This window comes from Miniopterus schreibersii (genome assembly GCF_964146895.1).
Source record: "Miniopterus schreibersii genome assembly, chromosome: 15".
Classification (NCBI taxonomy): domain Eukaryota; kingdom Metazoa; phylum Chordata; class Mammalia; order Chiroptera; family Miniopteridae; genus Miniopterus; species Miniopterus schreibersii.
The window spans coordinates 5,638,878-5,657,907 of NC_138115.1; the positions used below are offsets into that span (position 1 = coordinate 5,638,878).

Consider the following 19,030-nt stretch of genomic DNA (forward strand, 5'->3'; position numbering starts at 1 on the left):
GGATTGAGGCAGATGAAATGACCCAGTGGGCCAACTTCAAACCCACCCATAAACACCTGGGGGGGGTGGTACCTCTGCTGGCTTTAGGATCCACAGGTGAATGTTGATGTTGTTCGTTTCTGGAATGCAAGAAGAGTATTTAAAAATTTTTAACCCGTTAAAACATTTTTGAAGACAGAAGACACTTATACATTGTCTGGTATGAAGCATATGTCCTCAACGGTATTTGAATTTAGACATTTTACCTGTTTGTTACAACTTTAACTTTCAGGTTGTAACAAACAACCTTAAAATAACAGTAAGTGATGGCAGAAGGGAAGAAAACATCTTTCTTTGTAGTGTGTGGTGAACCAAGGTAGTAGGCAGCATAGCAGACTGGCTGACTGTAAGCTCCCCAGCATACTGTTTTCTTTGACTAGTGTTTAACTTATTTTTTACAATCTGAACGCATTTAGAAAGCAGAGGAGCTAAGCTCAACTTGCCGTAGGCCCTGCCATCTCCTGCTTTACACCTGGTCAGACTAACACAGCACCTGCCTGGCCCTTGTCGTCCGTTCCTGTGTTGCCTCTGGAATAAGGCGTGCTGTCCAAGCCAGGCTGGCGCTGCCTTGTGGATCTTACAGCAAGATTTCATCATGCTCATCCCTGCTCAGAACATGTTTATAGTTTACCTCTGTATGAACAAGAATATACAGTTACAATAGCGAAGACCCCTCCATGAATGCTGTGTTAATTTATAATTACAGTGGCATTAATGTGCAGAAAATTCAGGCTTCGTTCTAACCTAGGCTGATATAGGCTTAAGAAGTTTCGAAGCGACCCAGGTGTCCATTGATAAATGAGTGGAGAAACAAAATGTGGTATATACATAGATACAATGGAAGGTTGCTCAGTCTTGAAAAAGGAGATGATGACATGTGCCGAGCGTGGCTGAGCCTTGAGGACATCACGCTGAGTGAAACTAGCTAGTCTTTCTGCTAAGCGAGACAAGCCAGAGAAAGACAGGTGCCATATGATTTCACTTACATGTGGAATCTAATGAACAAAATACATACAAAATACAAACAGACTCATAGATACAGAGAACAAACAGCCTGACAGCTATTATGGGGAACGGGAGTTGGGGGCTGGGTGTAAAAGGTGAAGGGATTAAGCGATTAAGCAAAGGATAAAAACCACCTCATAAGCACAGACAACACTGTGGTGATTATCAGAGGGACAGGGGTGGGGGAGGTAGAGGAGGGGAAGGGGATAAATGGTGACAGGAGACGACTTGGGTGGTGAACACAGCACGATATTCAGATGATGTTTAAAGAATCGTATACCTGAAACCTATATAATTTTATTAACTGATGTTACCCCCAATAAATTCAACAAAATAAAAACCGCAAAAACAAGAAATTAGCCAGTCACAAAAAGACAATTAGGGGTGATTCCATTTACCTGTGGTATCTGGATAGTGAAACCCCTAACGACAGAAAGTGGGTGGTCGTCAGGCTCTGGGAGAGCGGAGAGTGGGGAGTTATTATGTCCCAGGTATGGAATTTCAGTTTTGCTGGATGAAAAGTTCTGGAGTTTGGTTGCACAAAAATGTAAATATACTTGACACTGCTGAACTGGACACTTAAAAATGGTTGAGGTCGTGAATGTTATGGTATGTGTCTTTAAAAAAGAAAGTTTTAGAGTAGTTGGGATAAAATCTTATATAGTTATACAGCCAAAAGTTATGTCTGTTATGGGTTCTCCTGATTATCAATCACTGCTGCAAGCAGTGCTTGTGGGGTGCTGACCCTGTGCCGAGGCTGCGTAGGTAGGGTGGGTGTTACGGCGTCAGGATGGACAGCATGCATCTCTCACAAAGCCCACATTGCAAGCATGTCGATGACAGAAAACCCTTAAAAGGACAAAAAGTATTCAACAGTGTGTTACTTAGCAGCTATGCACTGTAACTCAAATAAAACCTGTTTGGATTTTTTAAAAGTAAACATTAAATAAAGGAAAATTTAAAGAGTATTTGGGAAAATAACGAGAGGATTATTTTAACACTGGAAGGGGGAATAGCCTGTTTACAGTCTGACACAGTCAGAAGCTAGAAAAGAAGAGATTGACATTATCATCAGATTTCCATGTGGCAGAAGAAACAAAATCATGGCCAAAAGATCAAGGAGAAAAGTATTGGCAATTGATACGCGATAAATGAGCTAAATTCCTTCCTGTAAAAGTACCTTCCTGTAATCTAATAAGAAAAAGACTAACATCTCAACAGAAAAAATGGGCAGAATTCACAGAAAAGGAAACACAGATGTCTCTTAAGCTTGAAGAATAATTCTCAGATTCACTCCTTAACAAGAGTGATTTACATCAGCACCACCCATGAAGGACGCATTCTCACCTGGCACTCGGTGGGCGTGAGAGCTGACGGCTGTGGTTAGAACACTGTGGTTAGTGGCAGCCGTTACCGAGAACAGTTTATGATCGTCTTTTATTATTAAAATGCACACATCCCTCTTTGTTCCAACCCCCAGAAGTTGTCCTACAGGTGTTTAGTCACATGTATGACATACATGCAAAGATAGGTAGGGCAGCATTGGAAGGAATGTCAAGCTGGGAAGCACAGTGGCTTATTGAAGAGCCAGGGCAAGGCGTCCTGGTGCATCCCCCCAGTAAGATAGCACGCAGCCATTTCAAAGAGTAAAGGAGGTCTGTTGTGTTGCTGATGAAGGCTCTTTAAAACCTGTTGAGTAAAGACAAGGCACAGACCCAGACTGGTTAATTTTTAAGAGTGAGTGAAGCATGTGCGTGTGTGCATGTGCATGGAATACCTTCGTGTGGCACCGGCTGGCGAGGCGGCTGCTGCAGGAGCTGAGCCGGGAGCTGCGTGGCCAGGGAGTTGGGGGAAGGCTCGGAGGGAGACCTTGGGGTGCCTTGGGAATTGTGTGTCATGTATGTATTATCTTGCCCCCCCCCAAAAAAAATTAATATTAAAAAATGTTCAGTCTTAGTATGCATGTTTATGTCCCCTTTGTTTCAAATTAGGATTTGAGGAAGTTTAGAAATACACACAAATCAGGTGAATCGTATCTCTGGTCTTCGGTTTACCGGAGCAGAGACCACTCTCAGTGTTGACCCCAGTGGGCTTTCTTCTGTGGCGTTAGCTGCGCAGATACAGATGTTGTAAGAGCTGAGACACTTCAGGGTGGACAGCGGCAACGCAGGGCCCACGGCAGCGGGCAGTTGCCTGCGCGCTCGGGGACAGGGTGAGGCGGCGGTGCTGGCGGGCACTGGGCACAGAGGCCAGAGCCGGGTGGGCCTGCGGTGGGACCTGAAGCCAGAACAGGAGATGCTGCCCGAGCCCGGAGAGGAAAACATGCCCAGCTTCGCCCCCACCTCCCGGCCCCCGCGGCCACTTCCCATTGGCGGAGCCGAGCCCAGGAGCCTTGGGAACTCGCCCACAAGGGTTAGGTCCCCGATGTGCGGAGACGGGAAACAGCCAGATACGCCTCTGAGGACGTGACGCAGGGCTGGAGCAAATGCGTAAGAAAGCAGCAGAGGGAAAGCCACTGCTCGGAAATAAGACCGAGCCAAGACGGGGCTGGGGCCGCCTCTGGGCCGTGGTCACAGTCTCGCTGGGTGGCGCCCTCCGCTGTGCTCACGAGGTGGGGGCGCTCCAGGGCGGTGTCACGCCTCATGCGTGATGCTGTCCCTGAGCCCCCTTCCCGCGGGCCGGCGTGCTGGGACGCAGGCAGTTCATAAATCTTGGTGGAAAACAATGAGGGAGGGAGGGAACTTCAAGCTGAGTGAGCAAAATGAAGCCGGGGCACAGCTCGGGGGAGGGATGCTCGCCTCTGGCCAGTGCCTTTGGGACACAGTTTTCAGTTTGCACCGCGAGGCTCATCCCCTGCTCTGCTAGGATTTTCACCTTTCTTTCTTGCAACACTTTCCATTAGACTCTCAGTAATTGTTGTTTCACAGATTATAGGTTTGGATTGATGAATATAATAACTATCTTATTCCACATAATTAGGAAAGCCTAGTCATTACTCTCAAAATCATGTTTACCTTTTACTTGAATGGAGCTTGTTTGTATTAATGATTGTAGCTCATCCTGTGGCACAGCTCGGCTAATAGGGACGTGATAATTTGCAGAAAGATTAACCGCATTTTTAGGCCATAGTGAAAATATTTTGTGTTCTTGATAATGATCTTTTCTGTTGTCTGAAGGCAAGTTGAGCAATTCCTTCTAATGATAGCTGTGGAAATTAAAATAGTATGCTTTTCTGTTTTTCCCTTTAGAAAACCTAACTGAAAATAAAGACATCGCATGTACTTTTTAAGGTTTCATTAATCCAGCAGAATAAATGTTCTTTTACTGCTTTGGTGTAATTTCATTGCACTTTATCTCATTTAGGCTGCAGATGAAATTAAGAAGCTATATAACCTTTTCCTGAAAATTGATGCTACTCAGGTGGAAGTGAACCCCTTTGGTGAAACTCCAGAAGGACAAGGTAAACAATAAATAAATAAGAGAACACAAATGTAATTATCTATGCAAACTATAAATTAAGTTGTACAAAAGACTGTAGCAGCAGCTTTGCACTAATTTCTTTCAGTAATTTAATTTTTACCATAGTTTCAAATGCTCCCATGATGCAGTCGAACATTTCAGCACTTGAGTTTGTTCGTAGCCAAATGCCAAGCCTCAGAGGAAGCTGCTTGTTTTATTTGGAAGCACCTGTCCTCCAGCACCCCCCAGTTTTTTGAGGCCCATCACTATGGTAAAGATTCTGATGGAAGCAGGAGCCATTGCACTTGGTTGTGATGAATGGACCTGCTTCTGTGACTGAAGCTTCATAGTTCCCCTAAATCTGTGTAAATTCACCTGGTGTCTCCTGCTGGGCTTACATTATCTGGTGAAGCCCCTGATATCCTGCCATCCAGCCTTTCGCCTTGATTATGAGCTTCTGCTTCAGGTGGCAGAAGGAGGCATTTTTGTGGGGAAGGTTTTCTTATCCATCAGGTTCTTGTGGAGTATAAGAACTGTTTCATATTTCAGCACCCACCACCGCTGCACTTTGTCCTGCATACAGAAAGTATTCAACAAGTTCTTATTAATTCAACAGCCAAAGCTCGAGTATGTGCATGTGATTGGGGTGGGGTGGGACAGTAGGTGGATAGGATAGTGACACCAGAAAGTATGAACCTTGTCTTTTTTAGTACATTTCACCCCCAAAGTCTTGCATGCTGCCTAGAATGTTGTGGACAGTCAGTATATAGGTATTTGCCATTGGATTGGTAAATGAGGTTATATGCAATACAGCCAAGTTGTGGACCAAAGTGGGCAGGGCTGTGTGTGTGTGTGTTCATGCTTTAATTCAGAGCTGTGTGCTGCAGGTACAGTTCTATCTGAACAAAAGGACAAAGGAGACAAAAGTGAATGCCCCTTCCCATCCTCCCCTTCCTAGACCCCCCCCGAATTCTGTGGTGGCTGAATATAAGAGTGCTCCGTGACATGTTTGCACTGTGCCCTAGGTCAGAGAGGGGGCCATGAGGTCACTGGGCAGAGGCCCCCAGTAGGCCTTTGCCCCCCTCCACACCCCTCCAGGGCACTGTCAGACCCCTCTGAGCGAGGGTGATCTGGAAGGGTGCTAGTGTTTCACGGAGGGGCCTGGGCTCAGATTCGGGATCTGCCATGTCCTGGCTGCAGATTTCAGCCAGGTCTCATGGTTGTCTTCGTTCTTAATCCAGAAGGGCGGCTGTTAAAATGAGGTGACCTGCATTGTGTAAACATCCAGTGTCAGACACACAGCATGCCAGTTCCTGACAGTCATAAAATGTAGTTCCTCTTCTCAGGTACCGCAGTAGTCCAGGAAGGATACAGATAGATTTTTATCTTTTTGTCTATTTTTTCCTTTTTTGTTTTTAAACATTTCAAATTAGGATAGGCAAAGAGCTCATATTAAGGAAGTCATTGAAAATAATATATTTAGTGGTTTACACAGGTGACCACCAGATAAAAATCTGTGGTAGGTCATTTATAAACATTCTATCTTATTCATAAATCATTTTCAAATTCCACTTGGCTGCGAAATCATCAGTATAACATATAGACGGTAAGGAAAGGGGGGGAGAGACTCTCGAACTCCTACATCAGGCACTATGATAACTCTCACTTATATTCTTTTTTTATTACTTGCAGCAACCCTGCAAAGTTAGGAGTGCTATCCCCATTTTATGGAAGATTGAAAAATTCATGTGACTCCCCATGAGCAGTTAGTTACTATAGCTGGGATTCGAACTCACGTCCCTCTCAGTGCAGTGTGTGTGTTGATTTTAATATGCCGTACTGACTTAGAGTGACTTGCTTTCTTTTCTTTTTCCCTCTTAAACTATCTATTAATTTGTTTTCATCTGGCTGATCTAGAAGTAGTCCCAGTTTGGGACTGTTAGTCAGAATGCACGCTGTATTGAGTGGCTGATAATTAAGTCCAAGAAATGAAAGAGAAGGGAGTTCAATATAGGTTCTTAAAGGTCATATATTGCTTTTCAAACTGGTATGCACAAGCAACCTGGTTATTTTATATTTTTTAAAAATGGAAATTCAGCCATGGAGTGAGATAAAAATTAGGCTGTAGGACTGTTTTCATTCAAGCCTTTGGGAAGTTGTCAGTCGCAGATTGTGGTCTGGCCGCAGGGCCGGGGTGTACGAACCTTTTCCTACAGGGTATTTGTAAAACCTTGTGAATTCTGAAGGTTTCTTTTTAATTATTAAGAGAAAGAAAAATTCTTTAGCTTTTTTGAAGGACTCATCATAAAATACATTTCGTGTTTACAGTTCATTAAAACGTAAGTCTTATGTGATATTTTTAAGAGCAAAATTATCTTTAGCTATTAATTTGTTCATTGTACCATAAAAGTTCAGCTATTGAATTTAATCACAATTAAATGAGTGTGTTGGTTTATAACCCTAATGAGCAGTAGTCAAATTAAACCCAATTAGGTAACGGTGATTAATGACCAAATGTACAAATCGATCTTCATCATTGTCACAGCCCCCTGAAGCCGTCCTTTATTTAGGAGCTGTAAAAGCAATCATTTATATCATAGCAATATTGATAATCTTAATATTTAATTTTTTCATTTAGATCAGTAATAGCAGAACATAGAACCTTTCACATTTAAACTTTGATTTAATAATTACTCTTTTAATTTAGGAGTTCAAGGAGCTAGACATCATACCAAACATTTTTACTTTAATCTTATACATAATAAAGGCTCTTTGTAAGAGCATTTCTTCAGTCCTGCCATTGCTCACTGAGGAACACTTTTTAAAAATCCAGGTGCTTGGTCACACATTTGCAGATGATGCCGGGTTGAGTGAGAGCAATGGCCTTGATAACATCTGTACTGCGGGGTCACCCAGGGGCATCTTTGAGGTCAAGAAAGAACAGCAGCCTGGGAACGATTTTTTGCAGCATGACTTACAACCTGATTCAAAGACTAGGAGTTGGCTCTACTAACTGTAATGTAGTTTAGTGACTGTCAGTCAGGATTATAATGGTTGTTAGAGATAGAAACCTCCATCTGCCTGGTTTCTGTGGAACAGCCCCCGAGGGTTGGTACTGTGGGACTCCGGCCCCCCCGGCCCTGCTTGCCCCTGGGCCCCCCGGCCCTGCTTGCCCCTTACTGCGGCTCGGGAGCCGGGCTGCTGGAGGGCAGTGGAGGTGGCTCCAGGTCTCACCAGCTCCTCCAGCAGCCGTAGCAACCTTTCAGGTGACTGATTGCTCCGCCGTGGGTCACAGGTCCGTGCCCAGACCAGTCACCGCTCACGTGGTCTCGGAGAAAGGCCGCTGCTTCTTGGAAAAAGGCCGCTGCTTCTTGGAAAAAGGACCCTGAGCCCAGCCCTGTACCAGGAGGACCTGGCTGCTTAAGTGAAAGTGCTGCTTCTTAGTCAGGAAGCTTAACTGTTTCCTTGTTTGCCCAGCTGCAGTGCCAGAACCCATTCATTAAACAGTGGCCACGTTAGAAGCAGGGTGTTCTGTGTTATTATCTATCTAGTCACCCATCCGTTCATTTCCTTACTCTGCAGGCCCCTGGGACTTTACCTCCCACCTCATTTCTTCCCACTTTCAGCCGGATCTGCCTGGGCACAGACTCCTTTCTTTGGTGTCTTTAAAATAATGTTTCTCAATGGGGAAGGTGGGCATTTGGTCCCCTAGGGGACGTTTGGCAATGTCTAAAGACATTTTTTAATTGCGATATAATTGACAAACATTGTATTAGTTTCAGGTATACCACAGGACGATCTGATGTGGTCACCACAGTGAGTCTAGTTAACGTCCATTTTTGTTTGTCACATATTGGGGTGCAGGCTGCTGCTTGTTTCTAGTGGGTAGAGGCCAGGGATGTCGCCAAACGTCCAGTATTGCAAGGCACAGCCCCTCCCAACCAAAACCGATCGCACCCACAGTGTCAGGGCCCCCAGGTTAAGAATTCCTGCTCTGGCCCATCTTTGTCCTTGGAGCACAACTCCATTCATCACGCTAAAGGAATGAACCTGGTTAAAACAATGACTCTCTGGCCAAGATAACATGAGAATTAAAGCTGGGCGAATGTTAACTGGAACATTAAATCCCTGTCTTGCTTCAGATTAATTTCCCTAAATAACAGCCCTGTTGCTTTATGTGAGCAAGTGCCCATGTTGTCGGTGGGTGTTTCTGCTTCTGTCTTTATACACAAGACTTCTATTTTCAAGAACATTTTTAGTTCTGTACCTACTCCAAACCCCCTCCCTCCTCGTATCTATTTTCTCCTTTCACACCAACTAAAAAAAAAGTTCTAAAAAGTATACAACTCTTGGAACATCAATCTTTAATGGAAAGTGGGACCAATTTGAAAGCACCAGCATTTTGAGGCCACTTTGACAGGGCACCTTTCAATAGCACCTCATGGTGATTTATCACAAATCAGGTGCAGGGCGTTGCTTGAAGACAGAGTATTTTCCAAACTAATTATGACAGTCTTATTTCTTGCTGTGGTTATGTTTCCTTTATGCACAAGTCTCCCCCTCTGAAATGTATTTTTCTTTTGTTTAATTCCATCGCACATTCTCCTGCTAAAACGCCAGGGTCAGAGGCCGCTAACTGCCAGTCATGTTCTTGGTGGAGGATGTTGAATTAGCAGCTCACAGAATCTTAACACCACTGAACAAAACAGCAAAACACCCTGTGAATATAAGTGCCACTGTTTTCTTTGATATTTGTTGAGAAGAAAAATTCATTTGTATACTCTATCAAGCATGTAACAATGTGCTTTTGATGGTGAAAGTTGTTTTATAAATATTAATAGGTGTGTTTTTTCACCCACTTTGTACACAGAATGGCCTTTGTTCAAGTTGAATTTTCTAGAGAATTGAGATTTTATTATTGTGACATTGAAAAGCTTAATGTCTGAGCCAAGCTGAGCACCTCCAAAAACACATTCTACCATAGTTTGTTGTTCTATTAAATAAAAAAGCTAAGGTTTGAGCAAGCAAGTTTATTTGGTTGCCCTGCTGTTGACATAGACATTAACCCATTTTTAACACACCTAGACACGTACTTGAAGGGGTCTTACAGGGGGAAATAAACATGTAAGAGTTAATCAGTATTCAGGGATTAATCTACTTTTGTGCTAGCTGCAGTTTTGTTTATTTTGTTAACACATTGTTATTTTCAAGCTAGTAGGATACACTTTTCTAAGTATCTCCTTCACCATAGCAAATATTATACCCGATGTTCCTATGTCTGTTGATAAAGCAAGGTACAAGTGTGACGAGAACTGTGATCGATCGAGCAGGGATAGCTAGCCTGCGGGGATGGCCAGCCTGCGGGGATGGCCAGCCTGCAGGGATGGCCAGCCTGCAGGGATGGCTAGCCTGCGGGATGGCCAGTCTGTTTCTGTAAAGTGCTGGACAGTCTCTTGCAGCTACTCATCTCAGCGGTGGGACTCTTGGGGCAGTAGTGATAGAGAGATGTAAACGAACTGACATGGCTACATCCCAGTAAAACCCTGTTTACAGCAACAGGCGGTGAGCTCACCTGGGGAACACACTGAGCCACCCCGACTTCCCTTCTCACTGGGGCTGTTACGTACCAATCTGTAGCCACCTCGGCCTTCGGCAGAGGTGTGTGACTTGAGGGTCAGCAGAGGCATCTCCTTCACCCTCACCCTTTAGGGGAACATTTCCTTCCCTGTCAATTACCAAGCCTGAAATTCCAGCCACTAATATCCTTCCTGTGGGAAAATTCTTAGGAGTTAGGAAAGGTAATCAAAACTGAGCTGCCACCCCCAAATCCTAAATCTTTTTGGAGATTTAGGGGAAGAAGGTACATAGCCTCTCTTAGGCACATATTTATCTTCTGAAAATGACATTTTATTGAAAACCGCAGGTAACCTGTATAGGTGTAAACTCCCATAGGCACGAGTTTAGATTTATTCCAAACAGAAGTCTGGGATTGTAAATACAGGCCATTTTGAGCAAGAGGAGGAGAGGAGAACCCTCCAGCCTGGGCAGTGGCAGTGGGAAGCTCTGAGTGTCAGGAAGCTCTGTGCCAGGAGACGGGGTGGCGGGGATGAGTGACCAGTGTGTGCCAGCCGCGTGTGAGGCTGAGTGCTTTGCGAGCCTCCCCTCTTCCCAGCAACACTGTGCGGTAGAAAACACCCTGCTCCCCATTTTATAAACAAGGCCACAGGCCGTAAGAGTGGTGTTGGCTACCTGCCTAGGAAGTGCCGGAATTATAATTCATACAACAGGTGTTTTTGATGCCAGAGGTCACTAAACTCTGAAGTTCAATATTATAAACAAGTAGAAAAGCAGGAAAGCACTTTGCCTGTTAGGGACTGATTTTAAAATATTACACAGTCTGAAAAACGTGCACCTGAGAGAGTCCATGCACCTTCTTACTTCCCAACCCTTAAAAGATTTAGGCTTTGAGGGTGGCAGCTCAGTTTTGGATTACCTCTCTTAACTCCTAAGTCCCCTTGCTTCCTAGGTGTCCAACTCCCCGAAGCACTTGGACACACGCATTGACCTAAGTGTGTCATTGAGTTTTCTCTGCAGAGAGGGGGCAGTGAGCAAGGAGCCACTGTGGATACACCTCACCCCACACGTGTGGTACCTGCAGACCCATCTTTATTCCTCCCTGTAGGTACCCTTTTTATCCCACAGTCACCATCTTCAAGCTCGGGTTAAACTCGAGGGCCTCCCTCGGTGGCCTCTGCCTGGCATAGACATCATGCCACAGAAGCATCTGGGAAACCTGTGCCCACAGATGGTTAGCTGGGCCGCTCATCCAAGTCCCTTAAGTAGGCTGTCTCATGGAGCCTGTAAGTCTAGTCTTTGTAAGGGGCAAAGATCAGCCTGGACTTACTATGATTTACTGGTTTATTGATCTGGACCAAGAATTCTTTTATTTGAAGCTCCTCACCTGGAAGTCAATTTGCTTGCCTTTACCCATCCATTTCAAAGGTGTCAGTTACCAGGAGTCTTGCCAATGAGTAATGGAGGAGCCGTAGTTACTAATAAATTAATTTAAATGTATTTATAAACCCAGTGGACAACCAAGAGTGAAGTTGCTTTCCTATTGATGATTACACCGGTCATTAACTGCTGAGAAAATGCCATTGTAGCAAACAGAGAGAGGACTGGCTAGCTCCTTTGATAATTATAGGGTTCCATCACTAAGATTTCAGGATTCGGGGAAGGGGCTGCTCATTTGCTCCATGTACCCACAGTGTGTGGGTAAATGGTTGGACGTTTTGTGGCAAGACTGATGACTCAGGCAGACATTAAGTCCCACATAGGATCTCTCTTGTCAGTCAGTGCTACTTTAAGTAATTTGTGGTTTGGACTTTTATTTCTCGAGTGTTCTTAGATGTTAATATGCCAGATCTGCACAGATGTGTGTCAGTGTTTGATTATGGTGTAGAGAGAACATTGGGAAAACGTAGGGTTTTTAACCCCAGGACGTCATAGTGGAACAATATTTTCTTTCCATAGGAAGCAATTAGGATTCACAGACTATAATCCTTGCTTTTGATTGAAGTATGCCAAGGTGGTTGTTTCCCGTTTAAGAGTTAGATGCCAGTCTGCAGTGCTGGAGAGTAGTAAGGTCTCTAAATTCCTGGTCCAGGATCCCTGCCTGTCTGCATCCCAGGTACAGGAGAGAAAGGTTTTAATGGAACGGCATCACAGACAGTCCTAACCCCAACCCCACCCCCTGCACTCGCCCCCGATCGTACTACAGAAGATCTCTTGTAAATCAAGGGCGGGCTCTGCCGTCCATCCTCCCACCGAGTGAGTCTCGCTGTGTCCAGGGCCCTTGCCACCGAGAGAGCTAAGACGCTTAACCAGCACCGGGCGTGGAGGCGGCGTTGCTGACAGTGCCTGGCAGCCTTCCGTGGTGTCTGACCAGTCTTGGTCTCCTAGTGTTTTACAGCTCGAATCAAAAGAGTCACCTCCTGTCCTGCACATGTCAAGACGATGGCACTCACATTAGCCAACCCCAAAGCAAGCACATCAGCAGCCTAGGGATTACTTCCAGTTTCTAAATAAGAAAACTGAGTCCCAGAGAGGAAGCAGGTTATTTCTTTTTAATCAAGGCTGCAGTTAGTTAAGGATCGAATACAAAGGATTGATTCTGATCCAGTGCTTTTTCCACTGCGTCTTTCAGAAATATGGGCGAGGATACCGATGAAATAAGTTTCCCTTTGCATCACCAGAAGACAGACAAAGGAGAACGGCAGGATTCAGTGTCATTGTCTAGCCTCTCTTTGCATAGAGGGGAAGGTGGTGATCAGTGGTTCATTACTAAAAATATAGTACAAACAGCTAATCAAAGCTGCATGTAGCTGGCAGTCTTAGCTTTTAATGAGTGATAGCAACTTACATTGTTGTTTATTGAACAAAGATGAACGATACAAATTACTCTGCTTCGTTAGAATGTAAGTCCCTTGAGAACAGGGACCATTTCGTATTCATCTCCGTAGCTCTGAAGTTTAAATTCCGGTCATGAAAGCCACACAGCTTCTCCTGTCTATATTATGGGCGGGGAGGGGGCGACAATAGCTTACTTTTTTTCTCCTGTGTCTACCAGCCTTGATAATTTTATATGTAGATCCTGAAAAGCTATTCATGTAGGTTCCTTTTTTTTTTTTTAGTTGTCTGTTTTGATGCCAAGATAAACTTTGATGACAACGCAGAATTCCGACAGAAAGACATATTTGCAATGGACGACAAATCAGAAAATGAGCCCATTGAGAATGAAGCTGCCAGATATGATCTAAAATACATAGGAATGGATGGGAACATAGCCTGCTTCGGTGAGAATTCAGTTACAGCAAAGGAATGGTTTGTGGATTTGTGCAGAACTTAGGAACTCCTGATCTCTGAAATTTTATTTCCTAATAGCCAGTAAACATAAGAGATTTTTGTACTCAAAAGTCTTAGGAAACAATTCAGAGTTTCTTCCCAAAGTTGCTTTTGGTCAGTGGTCACTTAATAAAGCCGGGTTTCAATGCTGGCACTGTTGACATTTCGGGTAGGATGGCTCCTTGCTGTGGCCTGTCCTGTACACTGTCAGGTATTCAGCAGTATCCCGGGCCTTTGGGTGCCAGTAGCACCCTCCACTTGTGACAACCAAAGTGTCTCCAAACACTGCGGAATGTCTCCTGATGGGCGAAACCACCCCCTGGAGAACCTCTGTTCTAAAGCATCACAGTTAACCTTCGCTTAGTAAAAAGCGGACCTTGGCTGCTCCCAGCAGGACTGACATGTGGGAACTGTTCTGAAATTTGGGTTCAGATAAAACTACTTCCTCAGAGGAGGTAGGAGAAAACATGCGGTTTAATCATTACACTCAAATTTCATCTTCTCTGATAAGCAAACAATAAAACGTTTAATCCATTGTGCCAACTTATGAACAAGGCAGTTGATTTAATCATGCTCGTCTGCATTTGTGAAAACGGCGTGTTCAGGTGAGGTGAGAACAGGTCTGTAGAAGCAGCACAACTTTTGTTACCGTCCACAGCAGGTAGTCCTGAGACTCATACCCTTCTGTGTTACAGTGCAACCAATTTATTGCATCCGAAGCTAAGGTCTTAATCTTAATGGAATCAAAATAAAAAAGATCTGTAGCTCATTAAACCAACAGTATCATCATATTCAGCACTGAACGGCCTCACCCAGGAGTTTGCTGTTCAGTACAGTAGAAAATGACATCCAGTTTCAAGTGGCGTCAAGAGCTCTTGCTTGGTGTTGGAGCAATAACTAACATACCCCATTACGCCCATCCTTCTCATCTCCATAAGCTACTGTGATCTCGTTTTGTAGGCATTTAGAAAGGAGAAGGAAATGCTGTGTTTAGAACAAATTAAATACAGATTATTTGCAGCCTCTGTAGGAGTGCACATGGGGTGACTAAGGTAGCCTACCACGTTCCGGCTGCTTTCAGACCCTAGATAAACCGGTTTTATTTTAGTTGACCCATAATTAATTAAATTAGTCACAGTTCAGTTGTCTGGGGAATTCAAGGGTCAGAAAAAAGTGAAGGGTACTTTATCTTGAGAGTTTCTGCTGAGTTCAGGAGATTTTTTTTTTCTTTCTAACCTGAGGAAAATAATTTTGTATAATTAAGCATAAGAAACAAAAGGACTACAATTGATCAATAAAACATAATTCTGGAAAATTCCTGTCTTAAAACTCTTTACTTGGTTTTTAAAGAAAAGCTCCTGAGATGCTAGCACGTTTTGGTTCTAGTTTTAATGGTCAGGTTGCTAGTGAACATTTCTATATTGTTTTGAAAAAGGAGCAGGGGGATAGAAGTGCTGCTTCGCGTTATCATCTGTCCATCTGTCCTCCGACTTTATCCAGGGCGCGTGTAGCCACGGGCGACTGCACTCAGGGCGACGGTGCGTGGAGCCCTGTTGCAGTCGGAAGGCCTGTGGCTCAACCCCAGAGGGCTGCGCATTCTAACGACCCGGTTCTCAGCAAACAAAAAATTAAAAGAATTCCATTTTTTACTCAAGTCTCTTAAAGGATATTAAAAAGAAGTAGCCCTGGCCAGTGTGGCTAAGTGGTTAGAGCACCGGTCTGCACACTGAAGGGTCGTGGGTTTGATTCCCTGTCAGGGGCACATACCTGGGTTGCAGGCTCAGCCTCCAGCCCCAGTCGGGGCTCGTGCGGGAAGCAGTTAACCCAAGTGTCTCTCTCTCTCTCTCTGTCTCTCTCTCCCTCTCCTCCCCTCCTACCCTTCCTCTCTCTCTAAAAATCAATGGAAAAAATATCCTTGGGTGAGAACAGCAACAACAACAAGTGTAGTTCATAGGCCCTAGTTACTTTTCATACCTTTTTTCTCTCTTTTCCGATTCTCTTGAGAGCTAAACTTTCCAGAACCTAAAACTCCCTCCTCTGTTACTAACTAGCCCAAATTGATAACTTACTTAGACTCTTCCCTTCTTTCCAGTTCCCAGATTGATTTAACTTCTCGGTAAGTCCGTCTCCCATTCCCAGGCCGCCTTTGGTTATTTTTTGTATGCTTGTCTTCTGATTCCTTTCCCTAAAAATCTCTGTGCTTATCCGGTTGAAAAGAATTCCAAACAGGGCGGGCAGAAATTGGCCCGTCATGAAAGGGTTCTCTTTTGCAATTAAGTGGAGGAAAAAGTTCACGGGCCATTTCATTTTGCTAAGTTTACCCCGTCTGGCGTTCCGTTTGCATTTTACAGTGAATGGCGCGGGACTCGCCATGGCTACCTGTGATGCCCTTTTCCTGCATGGTGGGAAGCCAGCCAACTTCTTGGATCTTGGTGGTGGCGTCAAGGAAACTCAAGTATATCACGCCTTCAAACTGCTCACAGCCGATCCTAAGGTAACCTCTCTTTCCTGGAGGGTGCATAATGTTCTGATTTCTCACATCAAGAGCAACCTTGTTCCTGCTGCTAGGGGTAAGTCAACACATGGACTGTGCAGCCCCAGGTGCAAATCCTGCTGTAATGTCATTGGAATACCCGAAGTTTAACTCATTTGGGGCAAATGTCTTATAAGTGCCCCAGGATTCTATTTCAGAGGCTGTGCTTTAAAAGTTTGGGAGGGGGCAGGAAGTAAAACAGGTGTAGCGCACCAAACAGCGAGGCATGGGTTGGCATGCCAATGGGCAGTTTACAATGAAGCATTGGCCCTACACTTACAGGACTTAGAGAAGGGTAGGTCTTGGATTCCTTTCATAAAGATGCTGAAGGGAGTATCATGTGATTGAGACAGAAGAAAATTATAATTAAATTACAGTTGCCATATGTCTCTGGAAAATGATGACCTCCCCGCCTGCATGCTTTTTACTTTTCATCTCTGACGGTTACGTGTGTTACAGTTTGTAATACATGCTCTAGGCAGCAAATAATGTTGCTTTATGTGGATCTTTTCTTAACTAGAATGTAGCTGTCACACCCGTGCTAGGTGCACAGTAGGTACTCAGTAAACGTCTAATCAATCTCAATCCCGGCATGTCTTATTTCCATTGACGGCACTCAGTTGTCCCTGATAACAAGGTTTAGGTGGATATTTATTATGTGGAAAAGACTAACATTTTTTAGTGTGTCATCTAATGCTCTTAACAGTTCTGTGGGGTAGTATATATGCCACAATCATCTGGTTTTAAACTTTATTTGAGAGCCATTATTTTGATGCTGTTAGAGTATCTAATATATTCTTTTGGTTCTTGAGATATATGAAGACCCAAGAAATCTGAACCTACCACTAAGAAAATCATGAATGGAAACAGTACCAGATTTTTTCAAAGGAATGTGGTCTGAACTTAATGTGGAAACTTTTCATTAATAAGTATAATGGCCGTTGCCTTTTTGGGTTCACATGTATAAAAGTTTCTTACATGAGTAGCGTAGTATGCTTGTCTGTTTTCAGTGTGACTTGGGTACTTGGCAACTTTGTTTTTGCTGAGACTTTTCCTTCTGGCTCACAAAGTCCATGGTGAGGTGTCATCAGCTGCTCATCTTTAGTTCTCCAGGGCCGTCCAGGAGTCGCACGTCCCTGGGGTCCAGTCCCAGCCATGAAGGGAGTGTGGGGCTGACTTTTCCGTTTACATAAGCACCTTGTTTTCATTAAGTAGGAACATTACCAGTGGCTCCCTAGTTATTAATTCATTTATCCCTTCTTGCTATTCCTTTCTAAGGGAAGAATCATTTTCCTCCCACTGATTTTCAAACCAGTTGAAATCTGTACAAACCGTGGACATAGCTCTTCAAGCTGCTCTGACCACGGAGGGCCCAGAGGACAGGCACTTTAATAACAGACTGAACTTCAGTGTCTGCGGAAGCGCGGTGTTGAGAACCATTGAGAACCAACAAGGGACTAAATCTGCCAGGACGATCATTGCATTTTTTAAAAAAATGTCTTTTCTTAGTAGCTGGTCCTGAATTTTAATTTTGTAAAAATATTAGGAGGGGATGAAAAACCACTTGCAGAGCCATTTTTTTAAAACTATCTCTTCACAAATTCTGACTTTACCTTATAGAGTATTTTCAAGCGCTTGCAGTGTTTAAACTTGTTTGAGATTGGCCGTCATCTTAGGTGGAGAAAGGTATGAGGGAGTTATTTTTCTCATGCTGTATCAGGAAAATGAATGCCGACCTCATCTCACAGAACATTTTCCAAAAATTGAAATCTCAAAGCCAGTTAAAAGCATAGGAATGTAATGGGCATTTTCAACCCTGGCATCGTTCCACAGATTTCAGAGAACAGAGGCTAAAAAACAGTGCCCATGAATTGATTTGCTTTTGCAGGGAAACTGCTCGTAGTCTGGCAGCAGCTGTTTCAAGCTGAGCCCTATCCCTGCCCAGAAGTAGGTTCCCAAGAGCCTGAACCTAATTATTTCAAAGATATTGATTTTCTTGTTAGATAGAAGGATTAGTCTAGTTGAATGCACTGAAACTCAAAATTACAAAAGGCCTGTTGTTCAACTTAAATCAGCTAATACTAACAACTACTTGTTTGCCATATGTATGAGCTAATACTATTGATCAGGCAATAAACATCATCATTGAAAAAAAATATGATGGATTGACATATATTCCCACCCATAGAGCCAGGACTCAGGTTTCTTTTGCTTGACTATTAGCCCAGGTGTTGATTTTCGTTGGGACCTACCTAACACAGGTGCCTCGATAACTAGTGTTTCTTATTGTGTGTAATACGTATGAAATGGAGTTCCTCTGCCAAACTGTTCACAGCAAGAGTCTTCAAGGTAGCTCACTTACTAAATTAGATTCACATGAAGTGTATTTTCATATACTTATAATTCTCTTATTTTCCAGCTGGGCTGGAGATGAAAGAAAGGGAATGGGGTTTGTTCTGCTGGTGGTAGAATAGATCTTATCTTACCTTCCTCATTCATAACTTAGAATTCCATACACTAGCATTCTTAATCATAGAGTAAAAATAACATAAAACAAGTAGTGTAAGAGTTTTGTGGTAATCTGTAAAGAATTTGAGCACATTTAGGGAAAAACTAGAAGGAATGTTATCCTTAGGTTTCTGTTTTCCTAAATTATGCTTTCACTTTTATTTATAATTTTAAACTTAGAATTCCAAAGGTGTAGAAAATGAGTTGCAACAACATCTGGAGGATGTAAAACATTTTGCATAAATGAATACAATGAAAAGACAGTTGACTTGAATCTCAATAGTAACCCCAAGTCTGGCCAGCATTAAGCAGATCTGTTGCCCTCTGGAGGCCTGATTTTGCAGAGCATGGTATGTTATTGGCATTCGTGAAGTCACCTCACTTGGCTCGACTGGGCTTCCTGGTTTAGATCCAACTTGGAGTTGTTTTTTTCAAGCTCTTTGAGTGTCCAGGATGAAGTGCTGCTGGAGCAACAAAGGCTGTTCAAGAATGAAGGGTTCTTGTGGGCCCCTGACTGCCTGGGTTCCAGTCCTGTCTTGCCCCTCACTGGCTGAGACTTTGGGCCTGCTATTTCGCTTCTCT

General features: G+C 43.7%; 1 protein-coding gene across 1 annotated transcript in view; it reads left to right on the top strand.

Annotated features, from left to right (window-relative positions):
• Window positions 1–19,030, top strand: part of SUCLG2 (succinate-CoA ligase GDP-forming subunit beta) — a 235,221-nt gene that overhangs the window by 133,517 nt on the left and 82,674 nt on the right. Inside the window, exons 7-9 of the mRNA XM_081159599.1 lie at window positions 4,408–4,504; window positions 13,197–13,358; window positions 15,759–15,901. Coding sequence (XP_081015725.1) covers window positions 4,408–4,504; window positions 13,197–13,358; window positions 15,759–15,901 — 402 coding nt within the window. The remainder of the gene's footprint in view (window positions 1–4,407; window positions 4,505–13,196; window positions 13,359–15,758; window positions 15,902–19,030) is intronic.